At 34.3% G+C, this 25,484-nt stretch overlaps 1 protein-coding gene across 1 annotated transcript in view; it reads left to right on the forward strand.

Annotated features, from left to right (window-relative positions):
* The window catches only part of USH2A (usherin), a 716,035-nt gene that overhangs the window by 89,658 nt on the left and 600,893 nt on the right, over nt 1–25,484 (forward strand). Inside the window, exons 9-10 of the mRNA XM_028104725.2 lie at nt 21,373–21,568; nt 24,953–25,083. Coding sequence (XP_027960526.2) covers nt 21,373–21,568; nt 24,953–25,083 — 327 coding nt within the window. The remainder of the gene's footprint in view (nt 1–21,372; nt 21,569–24,952; nt 25,084–25,484) is intronic.

Here is a 25,484-nt window from a genome sequence, read left to right on the forward strand (position 1 = left end):
GTGGTCCACAGGTGGGAACAGTGTTTGAGTGGTTTGTTATTCGGTTTCCAAAAAAAAATTTCCCTTTGCCTGCACCTCCCATTCCTCCCTCCTCCTCCTGCATCTCTGGCTTCTATTAATCAGAAAACAATCCAACACTATGCCTGTTTCCCCATGACAGCCTAACTCAAGGTAACAATTACCCTCTTTGGAGCAGTATCACTCTTCGGTTTGCTACCATATTCACTACTATCTGTAGTCTTATATCTGGGTGACCTCACTTATGGTAATACCTGGCCCTCTTACTGGATTAAGACTTACACTTGTAGCTAGAATACATGATTAATTATTCTGGGAATAATTCATAACTCCATTGGTATATCCTATTTCTGTTGTGCAGTCATAAAATTAAAAACAAACAAAACAAAAACCCTTAAGAAAAACTATTACTGAAGACCCCACTGATCCTGAGTTAAATTTTAAGCCACACTTACTTTTTTCTTAAATATCTCATTGTATTTTGTGATACCTAAAACATCTACCTTGGAGAGGCTCAGTGATTCTCCTCAGTGCTACTGCATAGGAACTCTGACATATTTTGGTATTGTGTTGGCAGTTGTAAATATGTACACACCATATGAATGTATGGTGCATACCATAAATGCTAATTGCACATTTCATTAATAGATAATAATTTTAGAGTATTTGTGACATTTCTTCTCTAGAAATGACTGAAACCGTGAATAATTTACTGGTTCCACTTTAGGATTCATCTAGAGCAAAACAAGTCCCAAAAGACTATATGCTATTCAGTAACTTTCAAGCAGAATTGAATGTTTCAAAGCAGAATTCAGGATTACATGGCATTTAACTCTTTGTGAATCATTTGATAAGAAACACATATATTCTTTAAATAATTAATTTTTGGATAACGGATAATCACTGTTACTTGTACATGTATTTTAAAATTTAAGTGAATTTTTATTTTGAGATAATTGTAAATTCATGTACAGTTGTATGAAATTATAGAGATTTCTTGCACCCTTTACTCAATTTGAACCATGATAATGTCTTGCAAAACTAGTGATTTTTCTTTTTAAGCAACTTTCCTGAAATAATTTGCGTACAATAAAATGTACCCATTTAAAAATGTGTAGTTTGATGAGTATTAGCAAATATATACTCTTGTGTGATCATCTCTATATTCAGAATTGGAATATTTTTGTCTCTCCAAATATTCTCTTGTACTCCTCTGCAGTCAATGCCTCCTCCCCAAACTTCAATCCCAGGAAACCACCAATCTGCCTTCTGTCACTATAGATTTGTTTTGCCTATTCTAAAATTTTATATTGTGGAGTTATACAACATGCATTCTTTTGGTACATAGGTTTCTAAAATTCCCCACCACCACCACCGCTAGTCTCCTCACTTTTTTTTTTTTAAATCATTTCCTAACTACCTGTGCTATTAGCTTTATTGCAATAATATATCTCTGGTTCACCTGCTCAAGAATTCCATTATAACTGTCAAAAAGTATGCTTCAAGTCTTAGATACAGAATACAGCCTAGGAATTGGAAGTTTAGGTGTGTATATTATTTGTCAACTAACATGGTTGCATAGTTACAGTATACCCATTACTCTTCCTCTTCTCTTTACCTGTTCTAAGAATTCAAGTGTTGATAGAACCTAGCTTTAAGGAATGTGGTTATCAGTTGAAACCTGCATCTTTATGATTTTTCATTTTCTTTTATAGTTATGTTCATCTTTCAGGGGCTCTTGTATAAGAGTGATGCAATTATCAGTGCCTCCGCCAAGCACTGGCACTTTGTTGGCTACTTAGCTATTCTTTCATCATTTTGTGACATCATTACCTGAAACGGTGGCCAAGTGTTCACAGAGCAATTTATTAGTAACCATGAATAGTTCTCTTATTCTTTGGCTCTGATTTGTGACCCTTTTATAGCATTAATCATGGCTTTTATGAATTAACTACAATCAAGCTATCAGTATGCATTTTTGTTAGTATTATAAATAGCAGAGCCAGCTTAAAACATTTTATATAATAGGCCTTCCTACCATTCAATAATTTGAATGGTGCCAACATCACACTCTACAGTGCTTATTATGTAAATGAATATTTCCTGTTATTTTAGAAAGTGTGTTCCTTTAGAGCACTAAAGTCCAAAAGTATGAGTCATCATGACTAACTTGAGTCATATTTTTATTACACATCAAGCTTTCCCAGTAATGTTTTTTGTTTGCTCACAGAAAGATCTTACTCTAAATGTATTTCATTTTATACTCTAATCTTGTAAATACTAATGAGTTAATTTTTTTATGTAACTAGCATTCAGACAGTTCATATTATAGAATCTATTTTAAATGTACATTTAGTGAGTCAAGGCCTAGAATTTCATTTCCTCTCTGGCACATGGTGATATTATTATTAATCCTTGCGCTGGTGAGTCCATGTTCATAGACAGGAGAACTCCACATTGTCAAGATGTCTGTTCTTCCTACACTTATCTATAGCTTCAATGTAATCCTGATCAAAATCTCAGAGTTATTTTGTGGATATCAACACGTTCTTTCTTTTTTTCTTTTATTAAGTTCAATTAGCCAACGTATAGTACATCATTAGTTTTTGATGTAGTGTTCAGTGATTCATTAGTTGCATATAGTACCCAGTGCTCATCATATCATGTGCCCTCCTTAGTACCCATCACCTGGTTACCCCTTGCCTCCACCCACTCCCTTCTGCAACCCTCAGTTTGTTTCCCAGAGTCCAGAGTCTCTCGTGGTTTGTCTCCCTCTCTGATTTCTTCCCATTCAGTTTTCCCTCCCTTCCCCTATGGTCCTCTGCACTATTCCTTATATTCCACATATGAGTGAAACCACATGACAGTTGTCTTTCTCTGCTTGACTTATTTCACTTAGCATAATCCCCTCCAGTTCCATTCATGTCGATGCAGATTGTAAGTATTCATCCTTTCTGATGGCTGAGTAATATTCCATTGTATATATGAACCACAGCTTCTATATCCATTCATCTGTTGAAGGGCATCTCGGCTCTTTCCACAGTTTAGCTATTGTGGACGTTGCTGCTATGAACATTGGGGTGCATGTGCCCCTTCTTTTCACTATATCTGTATCTTTGGGGTAAAAACCCGGTAGTGCAATTGTTGGGTTGTAGGATAGCTCTATTTTTAATGTCTTGAGGAACGTCTGTATTACTGTTTTCCAGAGTGGCTGTACCAGCTTGCATTCCCACCAACAGTGTAGGAGGGTTCCCCTTTCTCCACATCCTCGCCAACATTTGTTGTTCCCTGTCTTGTTAAGTTTTGCTATTCTGACTGGTGTAAGCTGATATCTCATTGTGGTTTTGGTTTGTATTTCCCTGATGGCTAAGGATGTGGGGCTTTTTTTTTTTTTATGTGTCTGTTGGCCATTTGTATGTCTTCTTTGGAGAAGTGTTCATGTCTTCTGCGCATTTCTTTACTGGATTATTTGGAGGTTTTTGGGGTATTGAGTTTGATAAGTTCTTTATAGATCTTGGATACCAGCCCTTCATCTGTTATGTCATTTGCAAATATCTTCTCACATTCTGTGGGTTACCTTTTAGTTTTGTTGACTGTTTCCTTTGCTGTGCAGAAGTTTTTATCTTGATGAAGTCCCAATAGTTCATTTTTGCTTTTGTTTCCCTTGCCTTTAGAGATGGGCTCTTTCTAAAGTTTATGTGAGAGGTACAAGACACAGAATAGCCAAGACAATAAATATTGAAAGACAAGCACAAAGTCAGACTCCTGACACTGCTTGACCTCAAGACTTATCATTAACGTTACAGTAATTAAAACAATATGGTCTTGGCAAAAATAAACAATAGATCAGTGAAATGAAATAGAAATAGATCCACATAAATATAGTAAACACTAATGTAAAAACTGTCAATTTGGATACTAATGATGTGTCAATTTAGGTTTATCAGTTTATAACAATATACTACTCTGGTGCCAGATGTTGAAAATTGGGGATTCTGTAAATAGGTTGGGGCAGGAGGTATATGGGAACTCTGTATTCATCTCTCAATTTTTCTGTCAACTTAAAAATGCTTTAAAAATTATAGTCTGGGTGATGGACATTGGGGAGGGTATGTGTTGTGGTGAGTGCTGTGTATTGTGTAAGACTGATGAATCACAGACCTGTACCCCTGAAACAAATAATACATTATATGTTAATAATAAAGAAAATAAAAATAAATTATACTCTATTGAAAAAGTAGCATTTAAGACAGACAGTGATGATTGCATTTAAAGAGATCAAAGGTTCTTGAATTATTCTTTTTATAGATTTATTTATTTATTTTAGAGAGAGAGAGAGAGAGAGAGCACAAGTGGGGTGAAGGGTAGAGGCAGAGGGAGAGAGAGAATCCTCAAGCAGACTCCCTGCTGAGCATGGTGACTGATGTGAGCCTCAAGGTGGGGCTCGATTCCAGAACCCTGAGATTATGACCAGAGCCAAAACCAAGAGGTGACTGCTTAACTGACTGAGCCACCCAGGCACCCCAAAAGTCTTTGAGTTATTCTTGAAGAGTGTGGAATATTTTCAAATTTTAACTTAAGCAACATTTTTATTTAAGAATAACACAGCAGGGCGCCTGGGTGGCTCAGTCATTAAGCGTCTGCCTTCGGCTCAGGTCATGATCCTGGAGTCCCTGGATCGAGTCCCGCATCGGGCTCCCTGCTCAGTGAGGAGCCTGCTTCTCCCTCTAACCCTTCCCCCTCTCATGTACTGTCTCTCTCTCTCATTCTCGCTCTCTCAAATAAATAAATAAATATTTAAAAAAAATAAAGAAAGAATAACACAGCAAAAGAGAAGAAATGTAGTTTATAGCTTCCCCAAAATATAAAGAATAAAAAGGAAACATCTTTCTTATTCCAAATAAGGCAAAAAAGGAGAGGGAAATAAAAAGTAAAATATAGTAAATATAAAGTGCAAATATATCAATAATCATAGCAAATACAAATGTGTTAAGCTTGTCAGAATTAAGTGCTGTCATACAAACAAAAATTGTAATATCCACTGTTGTGTGAGCATTAATGTGAGAGGGTACCTTAGGCACAAATTTTAAGAAGGCACCAAAAAACTTATTAATCAAAATAAATAATATTTTAATATAATACTTGAAAAAGGCAAAATGATAGTAAAATCTATGAGGAAAAATATATAAACATTTCAAATAAAAATAAGATGTTGTTTGTTTTGTAACTCTGTTACTTAGCAATGAGAACTGTTTCCAGTCAGCCATAGTTCCTTCCTAACAGTTCTGTAAGGCTATCCTGTGTCTGCCTCATATGGAGGTTGGCAGTGGTTTGGAAACAGATTGGTCAAGATGATGAGTTATATATAGCTATACTTTTTGATTATAGAGTGTTTATTAACTTTCTCCACTTGGGTCCTAATACAGGAGGATATTTTATAAATGTATATAGGGGTACATATTTTTATTTGGCCTCATGTTCCAATATGGTTCAGCATGGCACTGATGTTGAGATGGTAAGACATATACCTAAAACACAAGCACACATGAAGTTTAAAGTTTAAAAGCTGCTTAAGCTATATAATATTAGGTAAAATAGACTTTAAGCAAAGATTCTATTAGAGATAAGGTGCTTTATTACATAATGGTAAATGATATAATTCTAAACTTACATGCATTTTATAACATAGTTTCAAAACTATATAGCAAAATTTGACAGAACTGGAAGGGGAAATTGACAAATCCAACATCAATGTAAGAGACTTTAATATATCTCATTTGGTAATTAATCAAATAGGCAGTTAAAAAATTAAAATCCTTAATAATTGAGAATTGAACTAATTTGAAGCTTGGTATAATAGATTTCTGTATCCAATGATGAAAAAACGCACATTCATGTCAAGATCACATGGAAAATTTATGAACATTGATCATATACTAATTGATAACAATAGTCTCAACAAATTATATAGAATTTGTAATCACAACACATTGCACATATTAAGTAAATAGTTCTAAGTAAATGAATGCATACAGTCATTTTACTATTATTCAAATGAGTTCAGAAAAGTAGAAATAGATGGAAAAAACCCCAACTAAAATTATGAACCTTTTATTAATCCAACAAAATTTTATTGAGTAGTCATTTGCTAAGCAGTAGGTTTACATCTCTGGGCAAAATACAGTTCCTCTTCTTGAAGAGTTTACATTCTGTCAGGAGTTGGTGGTGGGGGTGGGGGAGGAAAAGAAGTAAAATAAGCAAGTTATAGTATGCTAGGGTTTTATCTAAGGCATAGTGCTTTATTTTGAACTGTGTCAGTAGAATGAATTGTGGTGGCCAGGATGCAAAATCAAACAAGGAGAGTACAATTAAGATCACTCTCCCATGTAAACAAAGCCAAAGATTTTAAAATGATGAAACATATCTAGCTTTTTATAAAAACAATAATATATAGTAGCCATATTGGGTTTCTCCCAGGAATGCAAGTGAAATTTAATATTAATAAAACTATTAATGTAATTCACCAAGAAAGGAAAAACATGATCATTTCAATAGAATTGGAAAAAAGCACACATCTAGACAAGTGTTTTTAGAACACTCTCCATTGAAGAAGATCTTCTTAACCTGATAAAGAACACCTGCAGTTTTCCAGTATTAACAGTGCACATAATGGGAAATCCACAGAAGTATTCCCTTCAAAATAAGGAATAAGACAAGGATGTCTATTATTTTGCATTTTACTGGAGGATCTAGCCAGCTCAATATGATAAGAAAAAGAAATAAACACTTAAAAATTAGAAAGAACTGAGCTGCCAATATCTGAAGATAATTTAGCCAGAAAATGAAAAAAATTCCACAAATTATTAAATATTAAGGAGAATTCGGTAAAGTGGCTAGATATAGGATAGAAACAAGAAAATAATCGTCTTTTATATGCCAAAATTACAAACAGGAAACAATTTAAAAATAATTTTCCACAGAAAATATAATTTGTCTTTACAGCTTCTGAATACAAGAAGCATAACTATAAAGGAAGAAACTAATAAATGTGGCTACATTATAATTAGAAGCTTCTTCGTCAAAAGCTACCATTTAAAAAAAAAAGCTACAGATTTGCGGATTATATTAGCAACACAACACATATAATAGACAAAGGGAATTTTTAAAACAGACTAATTGAAAAACAGACCAAGAAAATTGAACCAGGTAATTTGCAGAAGAGGCTAGAAATGACAACTCAAAGGATCAATATACATACATATGAAAACATCTGCAATTTTACTGGTTATCAGTAATCAAAACCATGAGATAATATTTTATTTTCATGAGGTTGGTAAAGATTCAAAAAATCTGAAAATTTCAGTTGCTGACAAGGATGTAGATTACTGACAACTCATCCACCACTGACGGGAAGGTGCCACCACTATGGGAAAACAATTTGCAAATATTTAAAAGGATACTTATAGCAGTGAGTCTGAATGAATATAGCTATTACATCAACATGACTAGACTCTCAAATAATTGAATACAAAAAGCTTGTAGAATAATATATAGAGTAAACCATTATGTAAAATTTAAAAACACACAAAACAATACTGTTACTAAGTAATACAAAAATATAAAGTGTAAATATGAAGAAAAGCATGTGAATGAATATTACTAAGTTCAGGTGTTACTGGTAGAGTGGAACGTATATTGTGGTGTTTTGTTTTTTAAGTCAGGTGGTGAATTAAAGAACACAGTTGTTTGCTTTTTTATTATTTATAAATTTTTCAGCCCTAAATATAATTTTCCTAAAATATTATAATATGATTTATTAATCTATCAGGAACATATCATCTATGTTAAGTATTCATGCTACTGCTAAAAACAGAGGGGAGGTGACTCTGCAGCATAGAATGACTGTTAACAAAATTCATGATTACTGTGTACCTTTATAGTTCTAATGTGAAGATTGATCATTTGCTAGCTTCATTCAACAAATATTTATGAAATGCTTTCTATGTGTAGAACATTATGCTATGATACAGCCATAACACCTTGATTACAGATGCAAGTATTTGAAAATACTGAAGGACTTTCATTTGTGAAAGTCAAAAAAGATTTCCTGGCAGACACTAATTACTATAATGAATGGAGATGACTTTAGTGCAAAACAAATTATTCAGACCAACAATTTATAATTAATAGATAATATAAACATCATTGACATTTTAAATCTTAAAAATTTAAATGTAGCTACACTAATGAAAGGATTTTTAAAATTTACTAATCTGGTACTCAACCCTAACATTAGATAAAATTTCCAATATAAAATGGCTTTCTGTCCACATAGTAACTCAGATGCATTTTTGTGTCTACTCATTAAGTGTAGAGAAACCCTAAAAACTAAAAGACATAATGGTGGGGTGCCTGGATGGCCCAGGCGATTAAGCATCCTGACTCTTGGTTTCAGCTCAGGTCATGATCTCCAGGTCATGAGATCGAGCCCGGCATTGGGCTCCCCCTCAGCGAGGAATCTGCTTCAGATTCTTTCTCCCTCTCCTTCCTGTTCTCCCCTTCCCTGCTTACACATGTGCTCTCTTTCTCTCTCTAAAATAAATAAATAAATAAAATCTTTAAGAAATAATGTATTTTACTTCTTAAAATATGAATCTGTATTTTGAAGAGGTACATGTAAAGAACATTTTAATATGACCCCATTTTCTCTTCATTGACTTCCTTTGTAAAATAGTGCAGGTTATCCTATACAAATATGTTCTCTATTCCAGGCCACATTTTCTGGCATATCAGTAGGGGTAAATTATTATGGTTTCCTTTCAATAGAATTGGCTTGGCTTGGCCACTATCTACAAACTGGAAGAAACCATAAAGTCCTCCTTCTGGACTTTTGGGAGAAAAGTGTCTCATATGCTCATATGTGTCTTTTCTATTTAGTGCCATGACAAGTTCCACAATTAAAGAGAAAGAAGCAATAAAGGAGGGCAGGCAGGCCAAGGGAGAAATCAAATATTAAACATTGACCAGTATTCAAAATTAATACAATGCCAGTGCCTCTCATACAAATCTCATTCAACAGCTATACATTGTTAGGTTGTCTGCATTCACAGTCAGAAGTTCCCTCCTTACAAGTTTATTGACTCTCAGTTATATGTATTTTTAAAGATATTATTTATTTTAGAGTGAGAGCAAGAGAGAGAGAGAGAGAGAGAGACAGAGCACAAGTGGGGAAAAGGGCAAGGAGGGAGGGAGAGGGAGAACTCTGCACTCAGAATGGAGCCCCACGTGGGGCTTGATCTCATGGCCCTGAGATCGTGACCTGAGCTGAAACCAAGAGTCAGACATCTAACCAACTGAGCCACCCAGGCCCCCCATCAGTTATATTTTTATACAGACTGTGTGTAGAACTGAAGCAGTTTTCCAAATGATTCTGTTTACAGTCTCTATTTTTTTTAAAGATTTTATTTATTTATTTGAGAGGTGGGTTGGAGACCACAGAGGGAAAGGGAGAGGGAAAAGCAGACTCCCTGCAGAGCAGAGAGCCTGACACGGGACTCGATCCCATGACCCTGAGATCATGACCTGAGCTGAAGGCAGACGCTTAACCAAATGAGCCACCCAGGCGCCCCCTATGGTGTGTATTTTTACAATGTTGATTTTGTTTCCCATGTTATCGAAATTTGTTTTATTGGATGATTTTCTAATCCTCCATTGAAATTTGCCTTCAGAGATACAGACAAGGCATTGCATAAATTAGAAAGTTTCTAAAACTAGCCAACATGTATTAATGGTTGAATTGTCAGGCTATGTGTAAGTGTTCATGATCATTGTATTACCACAAATGTCTGATCAGTCTTCTCCAATAGTATTAGTATTTAATTTATGTTATTAATTTCAGCACCTAGAGGGCAGCTAAGCACATATTTTCTGTGGGCACTTTAATTATATGAGAATTTGTAACCAGGGGAAAGATAATTACTGAGGAAAGAATTGAAGGATAAATAAATGAAGATTTCTGTCTTCTCAATGGCAAGGCATGGTAATTGTTTGGGGTTTGCTAACTGAGATTACATAATAATCTATAGGTAAAAATATGCTGGAAAATATTGCATTTATCTTTAAACTTTTAATGTTACTATTCAAATAAATACTAGAAACATTGAGATACAGTACTTTAACATGTCATAAATGTAAACAATCTATTAGATCATTCATTCATGCATTCATAAAACATATTGATCACCTATCATGTGCAAAGCACTGAGCCACTTTCTGTCTAGATTCTCTATGCAGTTGGTAGTTTCATCTGTGCTCTCGCACACCCCCACCCGCCCAGTCTGTCATTGATAAGAAATTCACAAGTTTGTCTAATCATACCTTTGTGATTGGAGCACTAGAGCTGCATAGGGAAACTTCTATTGGAAAAAGTAGTTATAAGAGTACATTGAAGTTTTTATGTTTATAAAGATGATATCTCTATCTAGTAGACAATAGAAATTATCTTGAAACTACATCATTTGAATTACAATTGAACTGCTACATCCAAAGGAAAGAGGAAGCTGTGAATAGAGCTGGAGGACAATTATTATTATTAGAGATTTAGGCTCTTAAAATTTCCAACATACTGATCTGATGAGAAAGGAGTAATTTACAGACTTTCAGATCTCTAATTCATTTATGCCATTTGGGAATAGTTGAACAAATTGCCTCTTTTAGCTCAGTAAGTAGTACCATACTGACTTCTAAAAAGTGAGCATTTTATAATTTTTCACTTTGGAACAGATTGCATTCCTCCCCTTCCCACACAGGCAGGGGCTGCCTACATACCTCTGATTTTTCCAGCTGTGGGTAGGTAGGGGGGGAGCGTCTCCAACCTTGGGTTTCCAGGACTCTGTCATTCCAGTTTAGGCTCTGAGCAGAAGGAGGTTATTATGGACAGTTAGCCATAGTGGATGCACTCAACACCTCTCTCCCTGGAGATCATTTTCTATCCCTGGAGCCAGCATAACATGGTGATTAGGAGTGAGAGTTCTAAAGGAGAACAAAGAGAATATTATACATACAAATACACACATAGATATGTATATATTTATATATATATATATACAATATATGTTTTTCATGTATATGTAAATTGAGTGCCTACTATGTCTGAGGGCTTCTAGGCACTAGGAATATTTTAATGAATAAAATGCAACAAGCACTGCTGTCCTTATAAATTTTTACATTCTATTTTATACTAATTGTCATTCTAGTAGGTGACTTAAGAAAATTATTGTTTTTTTTTCCTATTCCTCAGTTTTCCCATCTATAAAATGGATGTAATAGCAACTCATACTTCATAGGTTATTGGAGAGATTTAGTCAGCTGGTAAATATGAATAACTTGGGACTGACACCATAACATATTGGCTATTCTTACTGCATGAAAAGCGTTGCCTAGATAAAGACGTTTGTGGGAATTTTACTACCGAGGGTAGAAAAGGAAATCATTTTCTTTCACTTTATTTTTTTGCTAGAATCAGGAATGAAGGAAATGAATTCACTAATAGAAATGAGCTCTTGTTGCATCACCCATTCATTGGTTTATTCACTCATTTATACATTCATTTGTTCATTCCCTTACTCAATAAACATTTATTGAGCAATTACAACGTTTCAAGCATTATGCTGTGGTTGATTACATCAATAAAATCTAGTTTCTGATTGAAGAAGCTTAGAGTCAAATAAGGACAACAGATAAGTAAGTAACAATTATCATGGACTATTAAAATAGTCCATGATAATTGTAGTGATTTAGAAAGTATAGACAATATGCTATTTTCTCTATAAATGTTTAATAAAATAAGGCAGCACCTGTAGTTGTCCTTTGTGCCCCTAAAATTTTAGTCTGTATGTTATGTACTAGACTTAAGGAAAAATAAATATTTCATTGTTTACCATTACTGGGGAATTAACTACTTCTTACAGATTTTCCAGATATGACTTTATTTTTAATTTAAAAGTTTTTAAAGTTTTTTATTTATTTAAGTAATCTCTACGCCCAACGTGAGGCTTGAACTAATAACCTAGAAATCAAGAATTGCATGCTCTTCTGAGTGAGCCAGCCAGGCACCCCTCCAGATGTGATTTTTAAAATGAATGTTTAAGAAGCCATTCCATACATTTTCTGAAATAATTCAAAAGCAGATAGTTCACTTCTCTGTTTTTTTAATCTATGAATGTTGAAGACAAGCTGTTTTCTTGATGATTCATGGTCATTTTTCTGAACTTGAGTTTTCAAAGGGCATTGAGTCTGTTAAGTATGTTGAGCAGTTCTGTAATTTTCAGGAAGATTCTCCACCCCCGCAACCCGTGCACCCCTCCCACCAGCCCTCCCAGGGATTTGATGTATCTTTGGCTAAGAAGACATTTTCTTCTTTCTTCCTTCAAAGATACATAATGGTCATTAAAGACTGTTGGATAAGTGACTGAATAAATATAAAGTTCATATTTTCTCTGTAAAGTTGAAGGTATTCCTAAATAATGGATCAAAAGTAAGAGTGATGGGTGTGAGTTGGTACAAATGCTTTAGGACCTGTGGATTATTTTTTGGAATATTGTCATTGCTAGTGTATAATGGTAACAAAAGAATTCTATTCCAGTTTAATGATCCAAAAGACAGAAATACCATTGTGTATTATTACAATATAATGCAATAAAATAGATTTTTATTTGTGTCTTCTAGATTCACTGATTGTTCTATGACTATGCTACCTGAATATGTCTAAGTTTTTGGCTGCAACTTCATGGGGTTGATTAGTAGCCCTTAAGAAGCTATCAAAATGAAAACAATTGAATGAATCAGTAATAAAGGTCCTCAACCCTGATATACCAATTGTTTAAATCTTATAATCTGAGCATCCAGGGACTTATCAGGGGAATCCAGTTGTTAGAGAAGAAACCATAATTGAAAGTGACAAATGATCCACTGGAGATTGGGAAAACATTAAATAGAACACCATCTGGTTCAGAAACTGCATTAAATATACACAAATGTTCCTAGGTTTTAAATAAAACTTTAAAAGTCATTGATAGAAAAGATAGAAAAAAATTGGGAAATTTCAAAAATTTACTCATAATGCTCATAATTTACTCAAACATTACTCTATTTTGTCATGGTTCTCTGGGTTATCTGGAAGGAATTGTAAAGAGACACAATTATGAAACTAAAAATTTAAGTTTCATGAAATTTTATAATCAAAGAATAGACTACAAAGTATTGCTTGTCTTTTATCTGTCTTTGTAAACCACACAAAATGATAGTAACACAGCATCGTCCTTAAGATCAAAGGCTGATGTGTCAGTGTGTCATTTAGTTCTGTATCTTTTAAACCACATTTTACAACAAATTTCAACTGTCATCTCTCAAAATCCTTATTAATCTCATTGTTTGGAAACATTTATATCTGTAAAAAATTCATACTGTTTGCTGGTAATTCATAAACTCAGCCTACATTGTACTTGAAAAGATAATCATTTTCTCTGTAGTATCTTGCTGATCTGTGTATAATTTAAAACTGGAACGTTTTAATTTTCTTAGCTTTTCTTTGTGAAGTGTTACATGCAAATTATGTATAATTTTCTTGTAACTATCCATGCAGTTGTATTTTATTTGCCCTCCATTTTTAATACATTAGTAATAAATGCATGCTGTGGAAAAAATAAACTTATAAAGAGTAAAGTCATCTATAACTTCACCACCCATAGATAACTTTGGCAAATGCTCTAAGTTTATATCCTTACAGATCTTTTATTATTGTTATTATAAGTCTGTATCATCTGTCTCTATCTTCTTAAAATTGTAGCCTCTATATCCATATCCACGGATGAATCTACCTCTCTAGAAAATAGGATTATACTTTACATGTTATCTTTAACTTGGTTTTTAAATTCAAACTATATTTTAAATACTTTTCTACATTTATATTTATAATTTTTTTAAGTTTCAGATTTTTATTTATATTAAATACTATATTGTAGAAAACTCCAAGTTTTGGTCTGATATGGACCAAAAAAAAAAAGAATAATAGACTTTTGCTTATATTTCACACCAATTTGGACAAGGTGATGTCTGTACATTTAACACTATTTTCTCAAAATATATGTTATCTAGAGACAAAAACCCTACAAAACCTTAATATATCTTGAGGAGACCTCCAAAGGATATATTTCTATATCTTATCTCCCTCTTGCTATGAATTTCCATGTCTTGTAAGTACCAATGGCAATTCAAAACTTAAAAGTGAAGCACTGTAAAATAATTACTCATTATATTTCTTTGAAGATATATGGCATTTTCAAACCATTCCCTTTGGGGCATTGTATCCTTTTCTTCACAATTGAAAAAAAATCTTTCTCTAATAGTTGTAGAAATGTACTTTTCTGCATTCCCACTGGAATTATTGGGTTCAATGGAGTATCCTGGCAGGTGTGAATAAATTGCTGTCCTCGGACTAGTGTCTGCTCTGGCTTTTTCTACAAACTCTTGCCACCCGAGTACGATAATATATTTTTTTTAAAAAGTTCAATTTGAGAGTTGTGAATGATAGCTATGCTGTTTTCTTTAAGTAGAGATAAAACGGTACCAATATTTCTGCAGGGTTTTTATTGTCCACAGAAGGGAGGCTAGCCATTTTCAATCACAGCTAGTTGGTAGTACTCAAGGCACTCCATTAGGTCAGTGGCAAATTCCTCTTCGATTTTAAATGTTAAAAAAAGCCAGGATTGTATCTTTGAAGCATTGCTATAGTAATTAGCGTAGTCTCATTTTACAAGCCTTTTTGATAATGGCTCTTAGGTTAACAGTAAAGATAAAATTTTAATGAGATTTATTTTTTCGATCACAATAAAAAAAGAAATGTTGTCTTCATAAAAATATCAAAGGCATTCTTTTGCTGGATTTACTCCACTAACTCATGTAGGCAACATCTCAAACTCAAACAGCCGGCAGTTGCTTTGTAAGATAAACTGCATCTGTAATCAGTATGACAGGACCACAGATTCTATATCATCCCTTCCACCACCTTTTATTCAAGAAAGCATAAGTTGACTAATAAAAACACCATCACTGGGTGAACAAAGTTGTCAGTACAAAGACTTTCAAATGAAGTAAAAAAAAAAAAATAGGCTTCTGGCATCGTCTTGTAGCAAAATTTTGCATTTGGCCAAAGTTTTGCATTGGAATAGAGTTTTTTAAAAAAAAATTGGAGATGAGATTAATTGCATGGCTAATTGACCTGGGGAAGAGAACTTAATGAGCTCATTTCTCTCCTCCGAAGCCAGGAACTCAGAAAGTGAGTTTTCATTTATTCTTCCATTTATCCAGTTAGAACACATCTCCCCCACAGTTAAGCCCACTGGAAGAAGTGATGGTTATATGCTAATGATATCTGTTGGCTCCTAGGAAGTAAGTGTAGATAAGGCCTTCTCTGTACTACAGCTACAGATGATAAAATTAAGTAGAAATGAATCTTGGTCATGAATTTCTCATTGTTCCATTCTGTAGGTTACATCCTCTAAATCAGACCATGCATGATCACAGAATCCCCTGTTAAATGTTATAGTTAATATATTGAGCCAGGACAGTCTTATATACTGCTGGTGTCACTCAAACTTCAGATCAACACCAATGTTGGATTTTTACCCCTCTCTTCCTCTTTTTTCCTCCTCCTCCATCTTGTAACTTCCAGATTTTGAGTATGTAATATGTGCCAGGTTTTGTGTTGGACATTATTTAAATCTTACCACTTATCTTCAGATTATTTTGAGTCAAAAATAATTAAGATATTGAGTTGAGTTGTCTTCCTTTTAGAGATGAGGAAACTGAGATTCATGGAGGTAAAGTAGATTCAAGGACTGCCTGTCCAGTGATATTTTTCATGTTACTTCATCTCTTTAACCCTCAGTTGCCAATCTAATAAAGTAGTAGGCCATGTTGACTGAAAGCTTACTCTATGAACTTCTGCTAAGCACTTGGTCTTTACAGCAACGCTGTGGGGCAGGTGTTATTACCACCATGTTATAAATGAGAAAAATAAGGCTTAAAAAGGTAGAATTAATTATGTGAGAGCACAGGGCTAGCGAATCAACAAACAGAAATCAGTTGTGAGATATTTATATGACCCAAAGCCTAAAGGAGTCAACAAAATAACCCATGTTAAATGCTTCATAGAGGGCACAGCACACAGAGAATCTGCATTTCATGTTACCTTTTATAGTTAGTGGCAGCACCAGTAATTGAATTAAAATGTCTGACTTCAAGTATATGCGTAATATCGAACATTGGATTCTATATAATTTGACTGGCAATTGGTTGTTGCTGGTGAAAGAAAACTTGAAGAGGTTAATTCCTCCACTTCTAATTGTTTTGGGGGCAAAGAGCCATAACTGACAGTATTCTGATTCTGACTGCTACCTATCTTTCTTTTGCAAAATGACTTTTATATTTGTACGTTGGTTATTGCAAATCACCTAATAACCACCAATTCTGAAGTCTTTACATAACCTTTCCCTATTTATTAATTGTTCCCATTGTTCCCCTCTCTACAGTTTCTTGAGAATGACTACTTTGGATATTAATGTTATTGTCACATGTGGATTTTCAGTTAACAGCTTAGCAATTGTCTCTTAAGCTTCTGTGTAGATGACACAGGGAGTACAAAAGTCAATAGCTTTCAATTACTGGAAGATACATGTAAGTAAACCAATAATTTTGGTTCAAAGCGATAGGAGCCTGGTCAGGGTATCGAGAGCTATGGAAAAAGAGAAAAGGTGCAGCTATCCAAGCCCAAAGGGCGAGAAATGGTTTTGGGGAGAAAGAATCTTCATCACTCCAAAAAGAATATGATACCAGTTTTTAAAAATTGACCAAAATGGAAGAGTGCACTTGTTGCCAATTATTGGAATGCAGCATTACATGATGGGAAAATTGTGATATTTCCATTCTCATTTTCCCCTCTTTGTCTTTTGTTTTCCTTTTCCTCAGCTAAGTAGAAAAACTGTGTGCTTTTCTGCTAAAAATTTCAGAATACCATAAAAGCGTGACACATTGACAATTAAATTCTTAAATATTTTTTTCTTTCTGACTTTAAAAATATTAAGGGAAAAAATTGTTCAACTATGAACTAGTAGAGGAAAATAACTGGCAAAAGTTCTTTTGACTGCAGTTTGTCCCAATGATGATTATGAAATGTGTCAAACTATTCTGAAATATTAAGCATTTATTGCAGAAAATAGTAAAAGGAAATAAGCTTTGTTGTCCAAAATATCAAAATAGTTTTTAACGGTCTTAAAACAAATTGCCTGAGATCATTATTATGAATAGATAGGGAAACTTTTTGAGATGTTACATGGTTTGACTCTCCTAATTCATAATTTAAATATATAACTCAAAAAAAATGGACACTTTCAGAATTCATTAAGTATTTTACAAAAAAAAATGGAAGAGCAAGAAAAATAATTCAGAAATTCTGTTATGTATGTATATATTATTTTTTAAGGATTTTATTTATTTATTTTAGAGACAGAGAGTGTGAGTGGGAGGGGGGGCAGAGGGAGGAAAGAATCTCAAGCAGACTACACTGAGCATGGAGCCACAATGCAGGGCTCGATCTCACAAACCTGAAATCATGACTTGAGCCAAAATCAAGTGTTGAATGTTTAACTGACTAAGCCACCAGGTGCCCCTATTATTTTAAATCTTATTTTGAATCAGTCATACTTTATATGCAATATAACTTGACAAATTATAGTAGGTTTTAGGGTGTGTACAAAATATGAATTTTTTTTCTGATCATTCGGATATTAAAATTAACTTGATAAGTTGAAGTACATACTGATTCTCCATTAAAATGTTACCATTAATAACGTTGAGTTTATTCTAAGCATGCAAGCATAGATTCTGATTAACTTACTAACCTATATAACAATTTATATTTTCAGGAGGTTAAATATTTAAATCAGGACCTTTAATAAAATGGACACTATATTTATTATTTTTTATATAAAAGCATCTTGTTATTTTGGAATAGATACTTCTTTAAAATGATAATTTACCTGAGATAGTCAACATCATTAGGTTGTAACTTTAAAAACATATCCACTAAATTCAGAAATAATACAAATATGCTACCATCACGACTATGTGATATATATTACCTGTTTTGCTGAAAATTTTGGCCAACAAAGTAGAAGTGAAGTAGAAGAAAAAAGTAAAGTATAAGTATATATTGAAAATTATGAACTAAATCCTCACTATTTGACTGGCAAGAGAAAAATGTACTTAATATATAATAAGATAGTTAAAATCAATAAGAAAAAATATGCAAAATACAAATGAAGTTTCCTCAAAAAAGATTATATTTGACCAAGAACCAGTTGAAAAACATTTAGTTTTACTAGTAACCAAAGACTTACATACTAAAACAGTGATTAATATTTTTCTTAAAATCACGAAGAGATAAAGTTTTAAGTTGAACAGAACACAAAATGGACATTCTCAGATATTTCTAGTGGTGGGACTCTGAATTTAATTTTTTTAGAAGGAATTTGGCCATATTTAACAAAATCTTTAAAAATACTCTTTGTACAATTCTAATTTACATGAATTTCAGTTACCATAGTTAGATAATACCAATCCTCCAACAACATGGTTCAAGTATTAGTTATTATGATATATTAACTGTGAGTAATTGCATAAAGTACAGATTTAGCTGCTGGCTCTTCAGTCTACAAATTACTCTGAAACAATGCTTTTCATGATCAGTGACCATTCGTGACTCTTCTTTCAAAGTCTTTTAGGGATTGGTCAGGGCACATCCATTCAAAGAAGCCTGTAGTTGGGCTTCTTCCTAGTCTGTCAGTAATAAACCCATGTGACATTTCAGAAACACAAATTCAAAAAAGGGGAATTGAGCATTCCTTTTTTCACAGAAGAAACAGCTGACCAGTCCTGCCATTTGAAAGACTTTATGTATGCAGCTAGAGCAATTCAACAAAGGCTAACTTAAAAATGAGGACAGTGGTTATGAGGAATAGGGTGAAGATGACATTGAAAGCACAAAGATTGAAATGATGGAAACCCATCCATACTTACAAAGCAATATGACCATTTACCAAGGCATAGACAGGATGCTTGCTCAGAATGGAAGTCATAGAATAAGAAAGCAAGAGTGATTCAAGCTACTCAACTTTTCACAAAGAAATAAAAATAATTTAATTCTCAAAGTTTCAAATGTTAACTTACAGCCTACTAAATGTTAGTCTATTATAATTTTTATTTCCTTTCATATTTATAACTGACAGTAAGAACATTTTTAAAGTTTTACCTTCACCTATTCCTTCTTTGATGTTCTTCGTTTTTTTACGCTGATCCAAGTTTCTGACCTATAGTATTTTCCTTCTCTCTAGAGAACTTTTAACATTTCTTGCAAGGCAGTTCTACTGGCAACAAATTTCAATTTTTGTTTGAGAAAGTATTTAGTTCTCCTTCACTTTTGAAGGAAAATTTTGCAGTGTACAGAATTCTAGGTTGGTGGCTTTTTTTCTCTCAACACTTAAGTATTTTGCTCTGCTCTCCTCTTAATTGTATGGTTTCTGAGAAGTTAGATATAATTCTTACCATTGTTCTTCCACAGGTTAGGTGTTTTTAAAACTCTGGCTTCTTTCAGGATTTTTCCTTCACCTTTGATTTTCTGTAGTTTGAAAATTATGGGCCCAGGGATAGATTTTTTTTTTTTTTCAGTATTTATCCTGCTTGGTGTTCTCTAAGCTTCCTGGATCTGAGATTTGGTGTTTGACATTAAATTGGAGAAATTCTCCGTCATTATTGTTTCAAATATTTATTCTATTCCTTTTTCTCCTCTCCTGCTGGTATTCCCATTACGTGTATGTTATAACTTTTCTAGTTGCCCCACTGTCCTTGCATTGTCTGCTTTGTTTTTTCAGTTTTTGTTCTCTTTGCTTTTCAGTTTTTGAGGATTCTATTGCTGTATCGTGTACCTCAGAAATTCTTTCCTCAGCTGAGTCCAATCTAGAGGCTCATCGAAGGCATTCTTCGTTTCTGTGTAATCTCTCTCTAGCATTTCTTTCTCTTTTCTTTTCTTTTTTTTTCTTTTTGGATTTCCATCTCTCTGCTTACATTGCCCAACCATTGTTCCTGCATGCTGTCTACTTTATCCATTAGAGCCCTTGGCATTTTAATCATAGATGTTTTAAATTCCTGGTCTGATAATTCCAACGTTCCTTACACATCTGATTCTGATGCTTGCTCTTTCTTTTCAAATTGTGCAGTGGTTTTTTGTTTTTGTTTTGTTTTGCCTTTAGTGTTCCTTGTAATATTTTCTTTATAGACAGATGTTGTGCCTGGTAAAAGGAACTGCTGTATACAAGCCTTTAGCAATGTGGTGAAGTGTGGGGTAAGCACTCTATAGTCCTATGATTAGATCTCAGTCTTTTTGTGGGACAAGATGACTGGAGTGGGCTGGAGTTGGGTATTTCCCTTCCCTAAGTCAGGCTCTGATAATACCCCATCAGGTTAGGCTCTGGTTCACTAATTTCTCCTGAAAGCAGATATTAAGAAGTGCAGTGAGCACTGATTTATTTCAAAATGGTTCCCTTTTCCTCTTTCTGCCAAAAGTATGAGGAAATGTTCCCCCAAGATTTACTGTGAGAACCTGGTCAAACTCCTGGAAGTAAATCTCACAAAATATTTGGGAGCCCCCATTATAACTAGGTCCCCTTGGAGTCTTCAATTCTCAGACTTGTTCCTACTGAACTTCCCGCAATTTGTTAAGTACAGTGAGATTTTTTCCCCCCTCCTTTGGAAATGGTTCCCAAAGAAGCTTCTGCTAGTGAGTCTCTGCTTTTGTCACTGAGACTCCGTGTTATCTGTCAGTCTGTCCTTCCAGTCTTGGGGACAGTTTGTCCTGTTTTTTCCCCTTAGCGATCAAGAAGAGTTGTTGATTTTTCTTTTTACTTGTTAGGATAGAGTGGTGACTCCAATCTCTTTACTTGTGGAACCCCAAACTAGAAGCCACATTTTAATGTTTTGACAAAAATATTGAAGATTATTGAACAATAATAACTTTCCTCATTGGTTATTAAGATCGTTTTGCATAGTTTCAGCTTGTATGGACACTTACCATTTCACACTACCATGCCTATAATATGCTAATTTCTGATTTATAAAACATTTTTTCAAAAACATTATTGCTGGCTTTTAACTCTTTGATATTAGTTTTACATCTAATGCAAGTGTCTGTTACATAAAGAATGCTTTATATTTCTTTATTGTTCCGTTACTTTATTGTTTCAGTGTGATCACTGCTTGCCTCTTTATAACGATAAGCCTTTCCGCCAAGGTGATCAAGTTCAGGCTTTCAATTGTAAACCTTGTCAATGCAACAACCATTCCAGAAGCTGCCACTACAACATCTCAGTGGACCCATTTCCATTTGAGCACCACAAAGGAGGTGGAGGGGTCTGTGATGATTGTGAGCATAACACAACAGGTAACTAGCAAATCATAGATAACAAATAACAAAGTCTGATTTGGCCTTTGAGGCCCATGTGCCTTATACAATGCATGTCATTTTAAATTATGTTATTGCTATCTTACTTAAGAAAGTGTTTTGATACTGTACCATATGATTTCATTCATGTGGAATTTAAGAAACAAAACAAACAAGCAAAGGGAAAAAGAGAGAGAGAAACCAAGAAGCAGACTCTTAACTATAGAAAACAACCTGATGGTTACCAGAGGGGAGGTTGGTGGGGGGATGGCTTAAATAGGTGATGGGGATTAAGAAGCGCATTTGTGATGAGCACCCAGTTTTGTATGGAAGTGTTGAATCACTGTACTGTACACTTGAAAAACTAATATTATACTGTATGTTAACTAACTGGAATTTAAATAAAAACTTAAAAAATGATACTGTTTGGTTAGAAAAGTAAAGCTTGTTCATTAAATCTTCATGAATCCAAAAAATTAGGTAGTTTTCAGAAATAGCACTCTAATCTTCGACTATATCTTTTCAGGAAAGTTCTATTTTTTTTTTTTTTAAGTACAGGCCATTTGATTAAACCATGAGTATATTTTGGAAGACTCAGGAATTGTTAGTTTGAGTATGTATACCCTTAAGTTTCTTTGTGTGACCTTGATCTTCCATTATGTCTGGATTTTCATGTAGTGATGTTTATGTTCGTTCAGATTTGGCACGGATCCCGGTAATCTGGGAACACTTTTTAAAAATGCTAATTAAATGCACAAGATGATTATCAAAGTCTTGTTCTAAAAGCATACAGCATTTTGACTCATCATTGAAAATTACTATTCTCTGAAGGGCTGGTATATTAAAAGCAGAAATAGGCAGTATCTCAATTTGTAAAATATAATGGCCCAAGTCTGATGGATTTGAAAGTGTACCACTCTGAAGCATGAATGGATTTATTACATAATTATTGATGACCTAAAATATCACCAGAACTTGGCTAGGTGCTGGGAATATAAAGACGAACAAGATAATGAATTTTCCTGTCTTTGTGTGGATTATTACATAGTAGGAAAGGCACACTTAAAGGAACAATTACAAAGTTGTCTGATGAGTGCTAAGATAGGGCAAGTGCAGTAGGAGTTAATCAGGTGAAAGAGCAAAAGGGAAGGGAATTGGGGGGGTGGTGACAAAGGTCTCTAGTAAGAGTAACAGATGTACAATGGCCCAGAGGAGAGAGGAACATGGCACCCTGAAAGAACTGATGGAAGGACAAATGGAAGATTGTAAGAGAAGGTGCTAAGAAGGAAGGCAGGGGCCAGATCTAGAAGGCTCTATGAACCATGATGAAGAGTTTGGTTTCTATCCTCAGGTGAATAGGTGCCACTTGAGGGTATTTTACAGGAAAGAGACATAACAAGTTTTGTGTTTTTGAAAGACATAGATGTTATAAAGTGGAGAATGGATTGAAGAGGGCCAAAAGTGGTTTGGAATACTGTGGTAGTCCAGGTAAGAAATAATGCTCGAGTACATTTAAGGTGGTATGGATAGAGAGAAGTGGATCCAAGAGATATGTGGAATGGAAAGTGACAGCATTTTCTGAGCAAAGTGTAGGGTGTAGGAACGCAAGAGTCAAGACTCAATCCTAACATTCCACTTTGAACAACAGGGTCAATGTTGGTGCCAGCCATTGAGATAGGAAACACAAAATGATCAAAGCTTAGGGGGAAAATGGCAAATTCTGTTTTGGAAATGTTCACAGTATTTCCAGGAGACATAGGAGAAACTTTTGTGGACAAATAGAAACTCCTGAAACTCTTCTCTTAAGATAAACCTTATTGTGATGTCTCAGAATAGATCAGTATCATCTATATACTTTAGTGGCATCATCTTTCCTATTAGATTGTAAGAAAGCTCTGTGAAAGGGGTACAATATGTATTTGGCTTGCTACTGTAGTTCTCAGCACTTAGCACAGGGTTTAAAATATGGTAATCACTCAATAAATATTCATTGAATGATAAATAAGGAATTTCTAGATTAGAGATAGAAATTCAGGAGACCTCAGCATATGCAAATAGAAATATTCTAGAAATATTATAAATTCATTTAATTTTTAATTAGTCCATGGCCAATATCCATCAGAATGTGTTTTTCACTTGATTAAGTTATTTCTATAGTCTTCTGATATTGAGCCAATTTTAGTAATATTCGAAGAGAGTAGAGTACATAATGTTTAAAGCGGAATTGATAGTCTTGAGTTTTATTTCAGCTTCTTTCAGTGGTCTTATATGCTACTCACATTTACTTTAGAAACCCCCCCCCCATAGTACAGATACTTTTTAATATATAAAATGGCAAGAGAAAATTTCTAAATAATAAATTGTAAACTACAAGAATTACCTCATATTTCTAATATATCTAAACATAATCAATTTCTACTTTGCTATATGAAATAAAAAATAATGGCCATAAACAGAGAAACATTTGCTTTTAATAATGTTAACTATAGACTAATATATTTAGAACGGTGTCCTTTTTTTAAAACAAGATTTAGTTCTTGAAAAATATTTCTTTTTTTATTTTTTTTTTATTAGAGAGAGAGTACAAGCAGGGGGAGCATCAGGTAGAGGGAGAAGCAGGCTCCCCACTCAACAGACAGCCTGAGGTGGGGTTTGATCCAAGGACCCTGGAATCATGACCTGGGCCGAAGGCAGCCGCTTAACAGACTGAGCCGCCCAAGCGCTCCTTGAAAAATATTTCTAATACTGCATGCCAACTTGCTTCCAACTGTATAACCATCATCTACCTCACACATAAACATTTCTCATATTTGATTTATTTATTATTTATTTTTTAAAAGATTTTATTTATTTATTTGACAGAGAGAGACACAGCGAGAGAGGGAACACAGGCAGGGGGAGTGGGAGAGGGAGAAGCAGGCTTCCCACAGAGCGGGGAGCCCGATGCGGGGGGGGGGGGGGGGGGGCTATCCCAGGACTCTGGGATCATGACCTGAGCCGAAGGCAGACGCTTAACAACTGAGCCACGCAGGCACCCCTCTCATATTTGATTTAGATTAAGTGCCTAGTCCTAGAAATAAAGAAAAGTTTTAAGTTTAGAAACAAACTCTTTCAAAATGTATGGGCCCCAACAAAGCAGAGCTTTTTAGAAGTGTGGTATTATATAACAGATGGGAGTTTAATGAAGTAAAGCACAGTTTGTAACAGGTTCATTGTTTCATATGCTCTGGATCACTAAATTGGCAGGTAGAGATGAAAGGTGCATTAAAATGGACGTCCCGAAAATTATAGAATTCCCTCAAAGGAATACAGTCTTTAATTTTGAATTATGCAGCTGATTTTAATGAATTGGAAGTCATAACGCATAACCTTTCTCTGACGCAGGAAGGAACTGTGAGCTATGTAAGGATTACTTTTTCCGACCAGTTGGTGCAGATCCTTCCGCCATGGATGTTTGCAAACCCTGTGATTGTGATAAAGTCGGCACCAGGAACAGTGGTTTCCTTTGTGATAAGGTGAGTTTTCAGTATTGAAGGTAAAGAACTGCTCGCTTTCAGAAACTAATTTGGGAGATGTTCTACCAGTGAAATTGAGGTCTGTATTTATCAGGAAGTCCTAAGTGTGTGTGCATTTGCTTTTCTAAGGGAAGGTTTAGAAGTGCTCCCGTGCAACTTTTAATATGAAATATAAGGCTATGTATGTAGGTGGTCCTTCGCATATAAGAAAGACTTATTTTATTTTTAATTTTAAAATTGTGGAAAATATTGAGAGGGAGGTGATTCCAAGTAAACTAGGAAGTGAATTGAGTATATATATTGGCATTATTGGTGAATTAATATTAGTAAAAGTTTTAAATAAGAATGGTTTCCCTCCTAGGTTCCATAGAAGATGGTATAACAAAGGTCACTTACACATA

Source organism: Eumetopias jubatus, unplaced genomic scaffold, assembly GCF_037043125.1.
Source record: "Eumetopias jubatus isolate StellerSeaLion01/CBP00866 unplaced genomic scaffold, mEumJub1_p1.0 scaffold_12, whole genome shotgun sequence".
Classification (NCBI taxonomy): Eukaryota; Metazoa; Chordata; class Mammalia; order Carnivora; family Otariidae; genus Eumetopias; species Eumetopias jubatus.